Here is a 15,966-nt window from a genome sequence, read left to right as displayed (position 1 = left end):
ATGCCTAATTTGTTATGAAAATAATATTCTTTGTGTCCTGTGTTTATGTTTTTACATGTATTAATCTCTTTTAATCCTCATGGCAACCTTATGGGATAGGAACTATTATCCTCATTTTACAGATCAGGAAATTGAGGCTGAGAGGGATTAAGTAATTTTACACCCAGACAGAGTTGATGCTGTAGTCTGTGCTCTTGTCCTCCATACTTTCTGACCTTTTCAAGGAGTAATTTATTGGATACCAGGTGTGTGTGAGAGTTTTAATAAGGTAAACATGATCTTTTCCTCATTTTTGTTTGGAAATTATCGGTAGCTAATAAAAGAGTATTCATGAGACTTGGAATGCTATTATATCAGAGATTCAGTGGGGTATCTCTTCAATTCAGATAACATGAGGGCTTAATGGTTAATTTCATGTTATTTAAGCATGGTTTAAATATGTTGCATCCTGTCTGTGGCACATTTTACATTAATAACTTCTTGTTTTTTGAACAGTGGGCCACATTACGAATTGAAACAGGAGTTGCAAAGCAATCAATCCTTAAAAACTCAGCTTCTGTCGGTAAGTCTCCCTTTTCATTATGATGGTTAAAATATCCAAATTGGGTAGATATGTGTCTACCCAACTTGAACTTGAAATATACCCCAAATAGTGCATTTTATGGGGCTTGGATTGTTCATAATTCTGTCCTTTATGCAAAATAGTAGCCTTCTGAGTTCTGGATGACTTTTCACTGTAAAGGTAGTCGTACCATGCTGGTTATCTATGTGTTCTTACAGGGTATTTCTAAAGTTATGCATTTAAAAGTGATTGCCCACGGTATTTAAATGGACTTAAGAAAAAAAAGGGGTGGCTAATTGGACCACCTGAGGTTAAGTTAAACCTATTTTTGAGATTTCATTAGCACCTTATTCTAACTTTGGTTCTCAAAGTATGTTCCTTAAAATATTATTTCCTGCTAAAAACTAATTAGTAATTCATGAAAAAAAAAACAACTCCTTGTGATATAAGCTTGGGAGTCACCACGTGCTACAGATTCCTTTTGGAGACTAATAATGTCTAGTAATAAAGGCTCAGAAAATTCGGTGGTAAAGACACTCCCTTAGTTTTTGTTAGAAGTGAGTTTCTGCTTCTGTTTGTGTGTTTTTCCTTTGCCCCCAAAACCCTTTTCATGTGAGTTAAGAATTTTAAGGATTTTTTAAGACATGGGGTTCCTAGGGGAGTAGAATTCTGTGGGAGTGATGGCAATGAAATTAGGAAGAAATAAACCCTGGATTTAATTAAAAGAATTAGGCTGTGTGTGTTTTCCAAAAATAAATGTATAGAAACAATAGTGTGCCCATCTGATTTAGGGTTCAACATGGTCAAAATGTCAAACACTTCACTAGATGGAATTTGTCTTCTGAAAACTTGTCTAAGAGGAATTGTAGAAATACAGTACATTTTAGAAATAAAGATTTTGAATGAACATATCTGTGCATTTTTGTATAATTAGATCGCTATGTTCTACTGATTGAAGCAACTAGTGAGCGTTGTGTTGTCTATGTAAACACCAGAGGATTAGCACTGATAACATTTTTACCAAGGTTGGGTATTTCCGGCTATACTTCATCCTCTTTTATTGCCGGATGCCCTCTCTGATAGTGACTAAACACAACTTTCTCTGAGCTATAGCAGATCTACTAACTTTTTTTTCTGGGTTCTCTTTAAATGTGTGTCCTGTGATTTAAGGAGAGAAGAAACTTTATTACTGATTTTTTGTTGCACTCCGTGAGACTGGGCTGTTGCTGACCTTGGATGAAATTCTCTGGGACCCTGTAGATTGGAGTGGCGGCGGCCCATATCTTGGGCCATGAGTTTAAAAGAGCACAAAGTATTTCAACTTGGTAGTTAAGAGGATTAAAGTCACTAGGTAAGGGTGTTTGCAGCATTGTTTTAGTTTTGTAAAAATTATTTATTTTTGGCTGTGTCAGGCCTTTGTTGCAGCACTTAGGCCTCTCTAGTTGAGGCACGAAGGCTTAGTTGCCCCAAGGCATGTGAATGTGAGGTCTTAGTTCCTGGGCCAGGGTGTCGAACCCGAGTCCCCTGCATTGGAAGGCAGATTCTCAACCCCTGGGCCATCAGGGAAGTCTCTGTTTTAGTTTTTTCAGCCTAATGGAAATGACTGTTTCCACTTGGATTTATTTGTTTATTTTTGTCACCCTCTTGTCTTTTCTGTCTTTGCTCTTTGCCTATTCCTTGGTACCTCCAGGAGACAGTGGAAATGAGCAGAAGGGGAAAATACACATCACAATGGTTGAGAGTCATGTGTTGACTCTTGATGTCATCAAACACTTTTGAGGTCTACCGAATTTATCTTGTTTCCTTCAGAGTGGCTGCTCTTCCTTTTCAGCCTGTGCAGTTGGCAATTGACTATTGCAGGGACCAATCATTTGTTGCCAGTGAGGTTGACACGGGATCCATGGGTGATGAAGACACGGTTCCTGTGGGGAGACGGGCATCCACTGTGATAAATGCTAAAATCGCTGCATAAGCGGAGGATGATGTGAGATCTCACGCAGGCTCTGCCGCATGCTGCTTTCATCTTTAATCCCACGGCTGTCCTTGGTATGCCCCTCTCCTCCTGACTTATGTCCTGCTTGCATCGCCTGGTGCCAGGGTGTGTCCCCTACGGATCCGTTCTGGTGCTTGGAGTCAGCAGGGAGGTAATGTCTCAGTCCTACACAGGGCAGAGGGTGATGAAACCTTCAGCGCTTGTGTGTCTGGCTGCTGCAATCTCCTGCCTTCGGAGCGTCCCGCTCTGTCCCGCGGCCAACTAGGGCGCAAGTCAGGGTCGAGCCGGGCAGAGATTAGGCCAGGGTCACTGGCAGGCCACGGGCCGGGGGTGCAGGTGTGATTTTGAGACGTACTGCTGATGAAAGGTTTGGGGAACCGAGAGGAAGAGATGAGCTGAACAGGGACGAGAGTTAGGTTTATTTTCTGCATCCAAAAATTCTCTCTGCCGCTCTTACGTGGCGAAATGCAATTTTGGAAATACTTTTCACATCTCCTTCTCCAGTTAAACCCCTCTTGTACTATATTGGGTTGGCCAAAAAAAGTTCTTTTGGGTTTTCTGTACCGGCTTATGGAAAAACACAAATGAATTTTTTGGCCACCCCAGTATTTTTTCTGAGCCTTTATTGAATAAGCTGATTGAAAGCTGAACTTTGGGAAGTGTTATCTTTGTACTTAAATACTTCATTGCCGTCCTTGACTGGACTCTACCGTGACTTTTATTAAAACTGTCTTAACTCATTGAGCTTTAAATATAATCATGAAGAGGCTCTTTAAGAAGCTCTATCATTGTACATTCCTCTTCTAGGTTAGGGTTAGTGTTAAAACAGTGGTGAATATAAATTTTTTCCTCCCTTCAAGTCACTATGTTATAAAGGAAGCGTTCATCTTCAGTGGAGAGTACAGAGTTGCCCTCTAACCTAGTTTTTCTTCCCTGAGAGCTGATGTGCTAGAAGGTAAAATAAGAAAAGAGTCTTGGTTTCTTTGCGTCAACTGTGCTGTAGGCATAGGACAAATGCATCTCCTTGGAACCCTGGAATGTGATTTTTAACAACTTTTGTTTTACTCTGTTGTAAATAGTGGAAGGGACCTTTGGACTATAAGAAGCCTCTCGCCTCTTTCTCTGGATATCTGATTTCCAGGACTTAGACTGTCAGACTTGAATGAGTCAGTAACTGTGATTGTCACTGAAATGAATGTCATTGATTATGTCATTTTCGTGACTCAAGATAAATTCCACTGTAATGGCCTTATGGTGCTAGGACACCGTGATGATTACCAACTGAATGTTGACAGGTAGGAATTAAGGGCGTGCAGTTGGCCTTCCCTGGGGAGTGAGTCACAAGCAATACCCACAGAGGCTGTGGCCCAGACCTGCTGGTGTTCCCTGGTGTGTGTTGCTGACCTTGTTCCCTGGTGCGTGTTGCTGGCCTGACTCAGCATCATCGTCAGTGGGGAAACACACTTGCCTCCTCCGGTCCTCCACCTTGCTCTGTTCTAGCAAGGATTTGGGGTCACGTGGCCTACCGTTAGTCAAGCCCCTGGGCTAAATTTTTCTTCTGCCCTACATCTCTTGCCCCTCAGCACCCCCACTCCACCTCTCCCTCCTCCCAAACACACACAAAGGACAAAATGCTGTGGTTAAGCTTCTGATGTACCTGTTCGAGGAGAATTCAGCCAGACTAATGTCTCCCACTAATTTCATTCACATTAGGAATTCTTTTGTGAGAACTGACTAACGATGTTGATACCAGTACATTATTATTATTAGTAGTAGCAGTTGTTGTTGCTGTTTCATTGCTCCGTTGTGTCCAACTCTATGTGACCCCGTGGACTGCAACCCACCAGGCTCCTCTGTCCATAGGATTCTCCAGTCAAGAATACTGGAGGGGGTTGCCATTTCCTTCTCCAGGGGATCTTCCTGACCCAGGGATTGAAGCCTGAGGGATTCTTTACCACTGAGCCACTTGGGAAGCCCGTGATTCCATTTATGTGAATCGACCAGGAGAGATGAATCCACAGACACAGAATACAGACAGGGGCTGGGGCGGGGGGGTCAGGAGTGACTGCTTCACGGGTTCAAGTCTCCCTTGGTGGGAATGAAAATGTTCTGGAACCAGATAGAGGGGCAGCCGCACGCTGTGAATGAGCTTAATACCACTGAATTAGACACTTGAAAATAGTGAATTTGGTGTTAGATGAATTTCACCTCAATTTTTTTTTTCTTCTTGTCATGAGGCATGTGGGATTCTTTACCACTGAGCTATAATGACAAGTTAGTTTAGCGACACTTTGGAGGACAGTCTGGCAATTTGTAGCAAAGTTGAAGACCTACTTATTACCCATTAACTCCTCAGTTCCTGTGATATCAAACCTATCCGAACTCAGCATGTATATGTTAGGAGACATGTTACGAGTGTGTGCAAACATGGAAATGTGGAGACGACCCAGTTACTCCTGAGGAAGGAAGATTATGTAAGCAGCTTTATTTATACTACACAGCAATCAAAATGAATTAGCTGGATTTACATGAAGAAAACAAAATAGACAAATCTCAAACAACGTTGAGAGAAAATAAATGTACAGTATAATAATATAATAATATTCATTTAAAATTGAGTACTTTAAACAGATACTATATATTTATGTAGATGTATGTTGATTAGTAATAAAATACTTACGGAAATGATGCATCAGCTAGAAGGAAGATCAGATGGAGAGGTCAGCTTTAACTCTACCTATAATTTTTTCTTTAAAAAATAACAAGTGGATAGGCCAGTGGGTTTCTTTTCTTTGTTGAACTTGTATGTTTTGGTTAAATTTGTATTTTAAACATAAAAGTTAAGAAAGCCAATCAAATAAGTTATTAATATCAATCATTCAGCTAGAGTCTGTAGTCTGTTGAATGGAACTAGTTTCATGTGAATAGAAAACAGACACCTATCTCAGAGGTGTGACTGATGGATTCAAGCTCCAAAATTCATCTCTAGTCAGTATGTCCTATGCCTGGCATTTAAACTTAAACCTGTGGAACAGAGGCACTAGTAACTGAGTTAGCGCTGAGTTTCACAACCTTAGTGCTACTGACATTTTGTCGTTATTCAGTCGCTCAGTTGTGTCTGACTCTTTGTGACCCCATGGACTGTAGCCTACCAGGCTCCTCTGCCCATGGGACTCTCCAGGCAAGAATACTGGAGTGGGTTGCTATTTCTTCCTCCAGGGGATCTTCCCGACCCAGGAATCGAACCAGGGTCTCCTGCTTTGTGGGCGGATTCTTTACCAACTGCGCCATCAGGGAAGCCCCAAATGTACTCTGCCCTCTCTGACGCTGAATCATTCTTTGTTACAGGGAGTGGTCCTGCATAGGGTTCCGGGTCTCTACTCACCAGGTGACCATAACACACTGTTAATGTGACAACCAGCAGTGTCCCCAGATACTGCCCACTGTCCCCTGGGGGCAAAATCCTCCTCTCTTCTCCCCCACCCCGCCTTCCACTTCTTTTAGTGAATAATATGTTAATCTATTGGTACCCACTCTCATTGGAATAATTTATTTAGTTTTCTAACCAGTAGCCCCTCAAAGGAGCAGAACTCGCTTTCTCCAGTTTGTGGCGACTGGTTTGGGGGGAGATGGAATGCAAGGTAAGACACGAAATCCACAGGGTTAGTGGGGTCACTGGATGGTGTGAGAGGAGGTGACAGATTCTTTAAGAAAAGGGAGAGGCGAGTGGAGGGAATCTTCCTTCAAAGTTCACCTTATCATCTGATGAAAATAGACTTCCTCTTTTAGAGGAATCTTTACTGTTTCACTTCTGAACGCAGATAACTATGCATGTAATTCTGGCCAACCGTGAGTAAGTGGGATGGAGTGGTTCTGGCAGGAAGGAAAAGACAGGACGTCAGAGAAGACAAATGGTCTTAACTGCGCGGTGAGGGATGGGTGGAAAAAGAGCAATTTGAGCCGTAAGTCACAGAGAGGAAGGCTCCTAGCCTAAGAAACCAGTTTTTCCAGTATGTTTTAGCTCTATTATTTTTCAAGATTGTGTTCCTTTTCATATAGCTGTAACAAAGTGGATGACTTGCCCTGTGTCCTCTCCCTGTTTTCCGTGAAATTAGGTGTTTTTAAAATTTATTTTTTAAAAATTGATTTATTTTTTAAATGAAGGATAATTGCTTTACAGAATTTTCTTGTTTTCTGTCAAACATCAATAAGAATCAGCCATTAAAAAAAAAGTACCTAATCTAAGCAGATTTTTAATCTAATGACAACCCACTCCAGTTTCCTTGCCTGGGAAATCCCATGGGTAAAGGAGCCTGGCAGGCTGCAGTCCATGGAATCACAGAGTTGGACTGTTTTCTGGGTGGCTCAGTGGTAAAGAATCTGCCAAGGCAGGAGACACAGGTTTGACACAGGGGATCTTCCCTGGGTTGGAATGATCCCCTGGTGAAGGAAGTGGCAACCCATTCCAGTATTCTTGCCTGGGAAATCCCATGGACAGAAGTACCTGGAAGGCTATAGTCCATGGGGTTGCAAAATAGTCAGAAAGAACTTAGTGACTAAATAACAGCAAATCCTCAGCTGTTGGAAGTGTTGTTGGTGATTTCTCTCTCTTCATCCCAATTCCCTCAGTTGTTTTGAAGAGGGTATCTGCATTTCAGAATTATGAGATTTGAAAAAACTCAAGGATTCTTTGAGAGGGAAAACAGTGTAGGCTCAGATGATAAGACAGTCAACTCAAGAGCACATCTCCTGTTTATTTAGAGTTCTCTTTACTGCTGGGAGGGGTGGACATCTCACTGGGGACTCATCAAATTTAAAATGCAGCTTGTCATTTTAGAAGCGTTCCTAAAACCAGCCTCCCCACCCACCACACCCCTTCTGGCCACTCTACACCACAGAGAAAACCCTGATCAAAACTCCAAAGCTTTTCCATTCTGTTTCTGCCTTACAGATGAGAACCTGTCAATAATAATGATAATCACCACTCTTTGTTAAACACTGACTCCGTTGTGCAAACTTTATTTACATTGTTTATGTCAAGATAATGCCTTATTAGGGCTTCCCATGTGACTCAGTGGTAAAAAGAACCCACCTTGCAAGGCAGAAGATGTGGGATCGATCCCTGGGTCAGGAAGATCCCCTGGAGAAGGAAATGGCAACCCACTCTAGTATTCTTGCCTGGATAATCCCATGGACAGAAGAGCCTGGTGGGCTACAGTCCATGAGGTTTCAAAAGAGTCAGACACGACTTGGCAACTAAACAACAACATTTTCTTAACCCTCATCTTATGGATGAGAAAACTACAGATGAAGAAGCTCAAGTAACTTGCTTCAGATCACGTCACTAGTCAAAGGCAGCCTGGAAAGGAATCTCAACTTGTCTTTCCTACTCAAAACCCCTTGCCACCACTCCCTACCCTAATCCATGCCTTCCTTACCAGCCTGTCTGGTCAATGTCTTTTGATTCTCCCTTTGAAGGTTGAGGTGACTCTTGCACAAATGGAAACTCCTCTGCTGGGTGCTGGCTTTGTCATATCCTTGGAAACTCATAACATTTCCATCTCAAGACATCAACAGAAATTTTAAAGAAATGAATCTGTTCAGACTATTCAACATTATGATCAAAGCTACCGTACATAAATGCCAAACCCTAAGACTGACATTTTAGTTAAATTAATGGTTCATTTGATGATGAAGTTTTATGGACACTTTCGTGTTGTGGAATTTCTTGTTTAATCTGATTAGTTATGTCCAAAGCAATGAATAATGTGTGTCAGTCAAAATATGAGTCAACAGTGTATTGAATGAGATGTTAAAATGTTAGTTGTTAAAATGAAACTGTGCCTGTTATTCCAAATGCCTGCTGGTTTCTCTGCAGTGCCAGATGACAACTGATTACAGTGTCCAAAATTCTACCCCACTGATGCCTTGAAATGGTATAAATACATAATTCATCCCATGATTATATATCTGGGCCTAAAATCCTCCCATTTTATAATCAGTATTGGCTATTTTGTAAGTTTCTGAACTACTGAGGGATGTAATGATGGAAATGATGGTAGGTTTTCTCATCCACGTTTCTCAAGAGGCTGCAAATACATTTCCAGTACTTCTGGCTTAGTACTTCCAGTCTTAATAACTGAGACACTAATAGAAAATTACTCACAATGAAAACAGCAATTATTTTATTATTTTATATTATTTTAATATATATTATTTTATCAATATATATTTAATATATATCAATATATATAAATTAATATATAATTTAATATATATTAAATTATTTTATTTTAGATATATGAACCATGTAGAAATCAGGAAAATAGAACATTTATTTCAGCAGAACTTTTGCTTCTATCTTAATCCCAAATAACAGGGTCAAGAAATGCATTCTGTTGGGTTGGCAGAAAGTTCATTTGGGTTTTTCCATACACTGTTACAGAAAAACCCAAATGAACTTTTTGGCCAATCCAGGACCATGTTAATCTTCCTGTGACCCTGGAGACATCACTAAGTGATGATGTCTTTGTCACCACTCAGCCTTCTTTATGGTCCAACTCTCACATCCGTGTATGACTACTTGAAAAACTATAGCTTTGACTATATGGACCTTTGTTGGCAAAATGATGTCTGCTTTTTAATACACTGTCTAGGTTTGTCATAGCTTTTCCTCCAAGGAGCAAGCATTTTCTAATTTTGTGGCTAAGGTTACCATCTGCAGTGATTTTGGAGCCCTCGAAAATAAAATCTGTCACTGTTTCCACCTTTTTCCCATCTGGATAGTAGCTATCTTTTTTTCTTCTCCTGGATGACAGGGTGGCACTGGATTGCATTCTGAACGCTGCTGTACCCTTCCTGCACCGTTCTATGTTTGGATCCTGCACCTCCTCAAATAGAACTAACTTACGTGAATGGACCTGCAAACACGTATTCACATGTTTGAAAGTTCGCAAGTTGAAGGTTATGTAGGGGACTTACTGTACTTTGGAGACAGTGCAAATACAAAGCAAATGACATCTTTCTTCAAGTTCTAAGAGAAAAGATTGTTACAGATGGTGATATCAGATATCCCTTGTAACCAATGGCACTCTCTTGGTTTAAGCAAAGTGAAATTGATAATGAATTCTAGAGACCATCCCTTAAAAGGGAGAAAGAAAGATTAAAATTGGACAGACAGTGCAGATGTTGGCTATGTGTGATTTATAGTGTGCGCCTGCTAGGTAGACTATGTAAAGTCCTCCAAGTCTTTGCAGAGAGTTGGTGTTGTTGATTTTTTCCCCAAGTGTGGTAAACTTTCTGTTTATTAAGTTGGTATCTGTTAGTGTTTCATGCAGACTTGAATCCCCTTCCTTCCTCTTCCTGCTTCTCCCACAGCATTTGCACAGATTTACTTGAATAAATGAATGTCCCCATTTTCAGTGACTCACATGTTCACACAGTGAGTTTTCTTGCCAGTCGGTGGCAATCCACATGCCCCTCTGCAACAGTTACCGGGTGTGTGATGCCAGCAGGCATTGTGAAATCCCAGCGCGGCAGTGCTCAGCTTAGCCTCTGATGCCCCTCTCAACGAGCCTGTGCTCACGATCGCTAATCAGTAGGGAAGCTTGTGTCTCAGAGAACCTGTGCAAGAGAAAAACAGGCATTTTGTAATCAACAAAAAGAGCTGACATCCTTTTCTTTTTTTTTTTTAAAGGCAGGACATTGCTTAGCCATTTCACCCTCATCATTTTTTAAAAATTATTATTTATTTATGGTTGCGCTGGTTTTTGTTGCTGTGTGCCTGTTTTCTCTAGGTGTGATGATGACCCAGGACTACTCTCTAGTTGCGGTACGTGGGCTTCTGATTGCGGTGGGTTCTCTTGTTGTGGAGCACGGGCTCTAGGCACATCAGCTTCAGTAGTTGCGACGCATGGGCTATAGAACGCAGGCTCATTAGTTGTGGCGCATGGGCTTAATTGCAACATGTGGGATCTTCCCGGATCAGGGATCGAACTTGTGTCCCCTGCATTGGCAGGAGGATTCTTAACCACTGAACCGCCAGGGAAGTCCCCATCCTCATCTTCACAGGGCAAGCCATCCAATGTGTCTTTTAGTATAAGCCTGATTTCGTTGTAGTAAAAGCCTGATTTAAATGCTGAAGTTGAAATTCTAATACTTTGGACATCTGATGCGAAGAAGTGTCTCATTGGAAAAGACCCTGATGCTGGGAAAGATTGAAGGCCGGAAGAGAAGGGGACGACAGTGGATGAGATGGTTGGATGGCATCACTGACTCGATGGACATGGGTTTGAGCAAGTTCCAGGAGTTGGTGAAGGACAGGGAGGCCTGGCGTGCTGCAGTCCATGGGGTCAAAAAGAGTCAGACACAACTGAGCAACTGAACTGAACTACTGAACTGATTTAGATTTAGAAACTTAGAAGTGATATTTTGAAAGTTTGAGGAAACATAGTCTTTCCCCCCCTTGTCTTTGCAGACAATCAGTTAAAACAACTCCTGCATCATATAATGAGTGGGATTGGTGGTTCATGGGCTCAAGGAGAATGAAAAGGGGAAATGGAGTTCCACTGATGTGAAGAATTTTGAGTGATTGTGGGAAAAAAGTGTATCAGGTGGAAGAAATTGTAAGCAGAGGCAGAAGTGTAGGAGAGTCTAAGAGGTATTAGGGGCCTAAGAACTAGGGGCCTAGGCGGGCTTTGAGCTAGGATGAGGGAGGATGAGTTGGAGGTGGAAAGAATCGAGAATGGATGTTTCAATCCTGAAGGATCTTGAATGCCAGGCCAGGAGATTATTTAATTAAATTCAGAACAAATCTGGTAGCTTTGTGGAAGTGGGGCTAGACAGGAAGAGGGTGGGGGAAGTGGAGAAAGGATAGTGGTAGATGGAAAGCCTTTCTGGAAGGTGAAGTGGCTTTGAACCAGAGCTGTGGGGCTGGTGCAGAGGTGGAGGGTCTGGGCAGCCATATATTATAAAATGTAAGCCTTGGGGTAGAAGTCAGGACTAGAGTTGCACGTTTGGGAGTTATATGCAGAGGGTGGAAATTGAAATGGTGGACTGAGTGAACTCACTTAGTGAAAGACATGTTATTGAAGCTAGAGAGAAAAGAAAAAATAGAAGAGGAGCAGGAAGAGATAAATGAACCAAATGAGGATTCACCAGGGAAAAGAATAAGAGCAGAGAGAGTGGAGATCAGAGGAGAGGGAGTTCTAACTGTATATTTTCTCTCCGTATTTCTCTGCCCACTGATACTCCTTTTTTTCCTTAGTTTTAATTAATTTGACTGGCTGCGAGGAGTCTTAGTTGCAGCACGCGGATCTTTGATCTTTGTTGCGGCCTGGGGGGTGTTTTAGTTGAGGTATGTGGGATCTAGTTCCCTGACCAGGGATCCAACCAGGGCCCCATGCATTGGGAGGGTGAAGTCTTAGCCTCTAAACTGCTAGGGAAGTCCCGAAACCCTTGAGTCTTAATTTGCATTTCTTTTATAGAGAGTGTGATTTGGTACTTGTTTTATGTTTTTAAGGGCCATTTGTATTTGTTTTTCTGGGGACTGTCTACTCCCATCTTTGGTCATTTTTCTTTTTTGGGGGCCACTTTTCTATTTCTCTTGATTTCTGTCTCACTTTGGCATCTAGGATCTTCTCATGCATTAAAGTGGTTAGCTTTTGTCTCTGCGGAGATAAAAGTACTGCTTTCAGTTTGCGATCTGTGTTTTGTCCTTTGCTTATCATGTGTCTTACTTTACGAGTATTTTTCATCTTTATGTAGTCAAACTTATCAGTATTTTCTTTTTGTGGCGTCTGGATTTTGAGTTTTTTAGTAGAAAGATTTTTCCCTCTGCCAAGTCCTAAGGGAATTTCCTAATGTTTTCTTTGATTGCTTTTATGGCTTTAAAAAAATTTAAATCTTTGATTCATTTATTCTGGTCTGTTTGTCCAGATGACTATCCAGATGTTGCCAACTCCCTATTAAAAAGCCCATCTCTACCCAACTGATTTTCGATGCATCCTTCATAGTTTCCTGTGTTCTAGTATATTTTTGGATCTATTTCTGAGCTTTCTGTTCTCTAACATTTACTTGTCTTCTCTTGCACAGGTAGGTTGCTTTAATTATTGACATTTTAACAGATTGTTTTAATACCTGGTAGGGATTGCTGTTTGGTCACTTTTCCTTACAGAAAACTGTCTTGATAATTCTTGCTTTTGATCCATATGATCTTGAGATTTAGCTTGTCTGTGATCAAGAGGAAATACAACATCTGTTTTTATTGGCATCATGTTAAAATTATACATTTCCTGAGGGTGGTTTGAAGTTATCAGTGTTGAGTCTTCCTCTCCAAGGACATTGCATCTTTCCATTTGTTTAGGTGTTTTTTTGTGTGTGTGTCATCCAGAGGTGTTTTAAAGTTTTCCTTACAGAGTGTACATTTCCTCTTAAGTTTATAATTCTAGCTGATATTATAAATGGAGCATCTTCTTCCATCATATCTTCCAAGTGGTTGTTGTTTGTATATTGGAAAGCTTTTGATTTTAGTAAGGCAGAAGGATATAATCAAGTAAGAATTCTCCTACTGTATGTAGATTTTCATATTTCCTGTTTTCTTTTCCAGGTATGCAGTTATTTTATTGTCAAATAGTGATAGTTTTGCCACTTATTATTCAACTTTAGTTTGTATTTTATGTCTTTTCCAGTTTATTTTCTTTCTTTCTTTTTTTTGACTGCATCACACAGCATGTTGGATCTTAGTTCCCTGACTGGGGATCATACCCATGCCCCTGGCAGTGGGAGTGTGGCGTCTTAACCACTGGATTGCCAGCAAAGCCCCTCTTTGCCAGTTTACACTTCCTTTCTTTCCCTGGTCTAATTGTTCTGGCAGCTGCTCCAGTACAACGTTGACTAGCAGTATTAGTTGTCATTCCTCCTGGGGACAGGCCTCCAGTGTCTTCCCAGTAAGCATCAGGTTGGGCTTGACCTAGTTTTCCATCTTATGGTAAATACTTCTTGATGCTTGTTTTGTAAGTCAAGAACTAATGTTGAAGTTTTAATGTTTTTTCAGCATGTTTGGTGATGAATATACATTTCCCCCACTTAGGCATATTTTGGTAAATTACATTAATAGCATAATATTTGAGTCATCTTTGAGTTTATGGGCTAAACATTGCTTGACCATGATACGGTGCTAGAAACTGTCTGCCAAAATTGGAGTTAGGACTTTTTGCAATTGATCCTTATATTTGAGGTTAGTGTATTACCTACCAGCTTATTTGTTTCCCCTCCTTCCCTTCTTTCCCCTTATCTCCCTTTCTTCTCAGATTTAAAGGTTTGGTAGAATTCCTTGTAAAAACAGTTTGGGTCAGGGACAGATAAAGTTTCTTTACTCCCACATGATTTCATTTGTGCAAATGGTTCTCTTTAGAGCTTTCATCTCTTGGTGTCAGTATTAGTACTTTTTTTTTTTTTTTTAAGTTAGAAAGTCAAACTTTTGCTCAGCTTTTTACTAATTTGGCAAGACTTTGTGCAAAGCTGTTTCTTATTCCTTTTATACTTTCTGTTTATATTATTTCTTTTTTTTCTCTTTTTTGGTTATGTTGGGTTTTCATTGCTGCATGTCAGTTCAGTTCAGTTCAGTCACTCAGTCATGTCCAACTCTTTGCGACCCCATGAACTGCAGCACACCAGGCCTACCTGTCCATCACCAACTCCCGGAGTCCACCCAAACCCATGTCCATCGAGTCGGTGATGCCATCCAACCGTCTCATCCTCTGTCATCTCCTTCTCCTCCTGCCCTCAATCTTTCCCAGCATCAGGGTCTTTTCAAATGAACCAGCTCTTTGAATCAGGTGGCCAAAGTATTGGCGTTTCAACTTTAACATCAGTCCTTCCAATGAACACCCAGGACTTGTCGTTAAATAGATGTAGTTTACTTTAGGATGGACTGGTTGGATCTCCTTGCAGTCCAAGGGCCTCTCAAGAGTCTTCTCCAACACCATAGTTCAAAAGCATCAATTCTTCAGCGCTCAGTTTTCTTCACCGTCCAACTCTCACATCCATACATGACTACTGGAAAAACCATAGCCTTGACTAGATGGACCTTTGTTGGTAAAGTAATGTCTCTGCTTTTTAATATGCTGTCTAGGTTGGTCATAACTTTCCTTCCAAGGAGTAAGTGTCTTTGAATTTCATGGCTGCAATCACCATCTGCAGTGATTTTGAAGCCCAGAAAATTAAAGTCAGTCACTGTTTCCACTGTTTCCCTATCTATTTGTCATGAAGTGATGGGACCGGATGCCATGATCTTAGTTTTCTGAATGTTGAGCTTTAAGCCAGCTTTTTCACTCTCCTCTTTCATTTTCATCAAGAGGCTCTTTAGTTTTTCTTCACTTTCTGCCATAAGGGTGGTGTCATCTGCATATCTGAGGTTATCGATATTTCTCCCGACAATCTTGATTCCAGCTTGTGCTTCCTCCAGCCCAGCGTTTCTCATGATGTACTCTGCATATAAGTTAAATAAGCAGGGTGACAATATACAGCCTTGATGTACTCCTTTTCCTATTTGGAACCAGTCTATTGTTCCATGTCTAGTTCTAACAGTTGCTTCCTGACGTGCATACAGGTTTCTCAAGAGGCAGGTCAGGTGGTCTGGTATGTCCATCTCTTTCAGAATTTTCCACAGTTTATTGTGATCCACATAGTCAAAGACTTTGGCATAGTCAATAAATCTGAAATAGATGTTTTTCTGGAATGCTCTTGCTTTCTCGATGATCCAGCGGATGTTGGCAATTTGATCTCTGGTTCCTCTGCCTTTTCTAAAACCAGCTTGGACATCTGGAAGTTTGAGGTTCACGTATTGCTGAAGCCTGGCTTGGAGAGTTTTGAGCATTGCTTTGCTAGCTGTGAGATGAGTGCAGTTGTGCGGTAGTTTGAGCGTGTAGGCTTTCTCTCTAGCATCACACAGGGGCTGCTGTAGTTGTGGTTGCAGGCTTCTTGTTTCGATGTGTAGGCTTCTCCAGTTTCTAATTTCATCTTTGTAAATTCTTATTTCATACTTATGTGACTTTCTCCCCTGTCCTTATTTTTCTTGCTTGGATTAACTGATGGAGATATAGGTGTTTAAAGTAAACTTTACCCTTTTTATGTAAAAAAGAAAAAAAAAGTTGAATGTAACTCTTAAATGTGCCAACTGGGGAAAGGTTACCAGAGGAACCTAATTTCATAACTCTAATGCTTTTTAAAAAACGAGGCCATCGTGATAGAGTAGCACTTAGGAAACCAGAAGTGCGAAGTCAGCATTTATTTTTAGCACATGTCATGTATATGATAATGATTGCTTCATGATTATTCTGACTTTGTCTAACCCCATTTTTTTGGCCGTGCAGCTTGAAGGATCTGTGTGGAATCTTAGATCTCCCACCAG

At 41.0% G+C, this 15,966-nt stretch overlaps 1 protein-coding gene across 2 annotated transcripts in view; it reads left to right on the top strand.

Moving 5' to 3' along the window:
- Positions 1 to 15,966, top strand: part of GPAT3 (glycerol-3-phosphate acyltransferase 3) — a 64,084-nt gene that overhangs the window by 10,141 nt on the left and 37,977 nt on the right. For both annotated transcript variants that reach the window (XM_065914474.1, XM_065914472.1), the window contains exon 3: positions 496 to 562. In XM_065914474.1, coding sequence (XP_065770546.1) covers positions 496 to 562 — 67 coding nt within the window. The remainder of the gene's footprint in view (positions 1 to 495; positions 563 to 15,966) is intronic.

This window comes from Muntiacus reevesi, chromosome 22, assembly GCF_963930625.1.
Source record: "Muntiacus reevesi chromosome 22, mMunRee1.1, whole genome shotgun sequence".
Classification (NCBI taxonomy): Eukaryota; Metazoa; Chordata; class Mammalia; order Artiodactyla; family Cervidae; genus Muntiacus; species Muntiacus reevesi.
The sequence above is the reverse complement of the archived record's forward strand: the minus strand, read 5'-3'. Positions and strand labels throughout refer to the sequence as shown.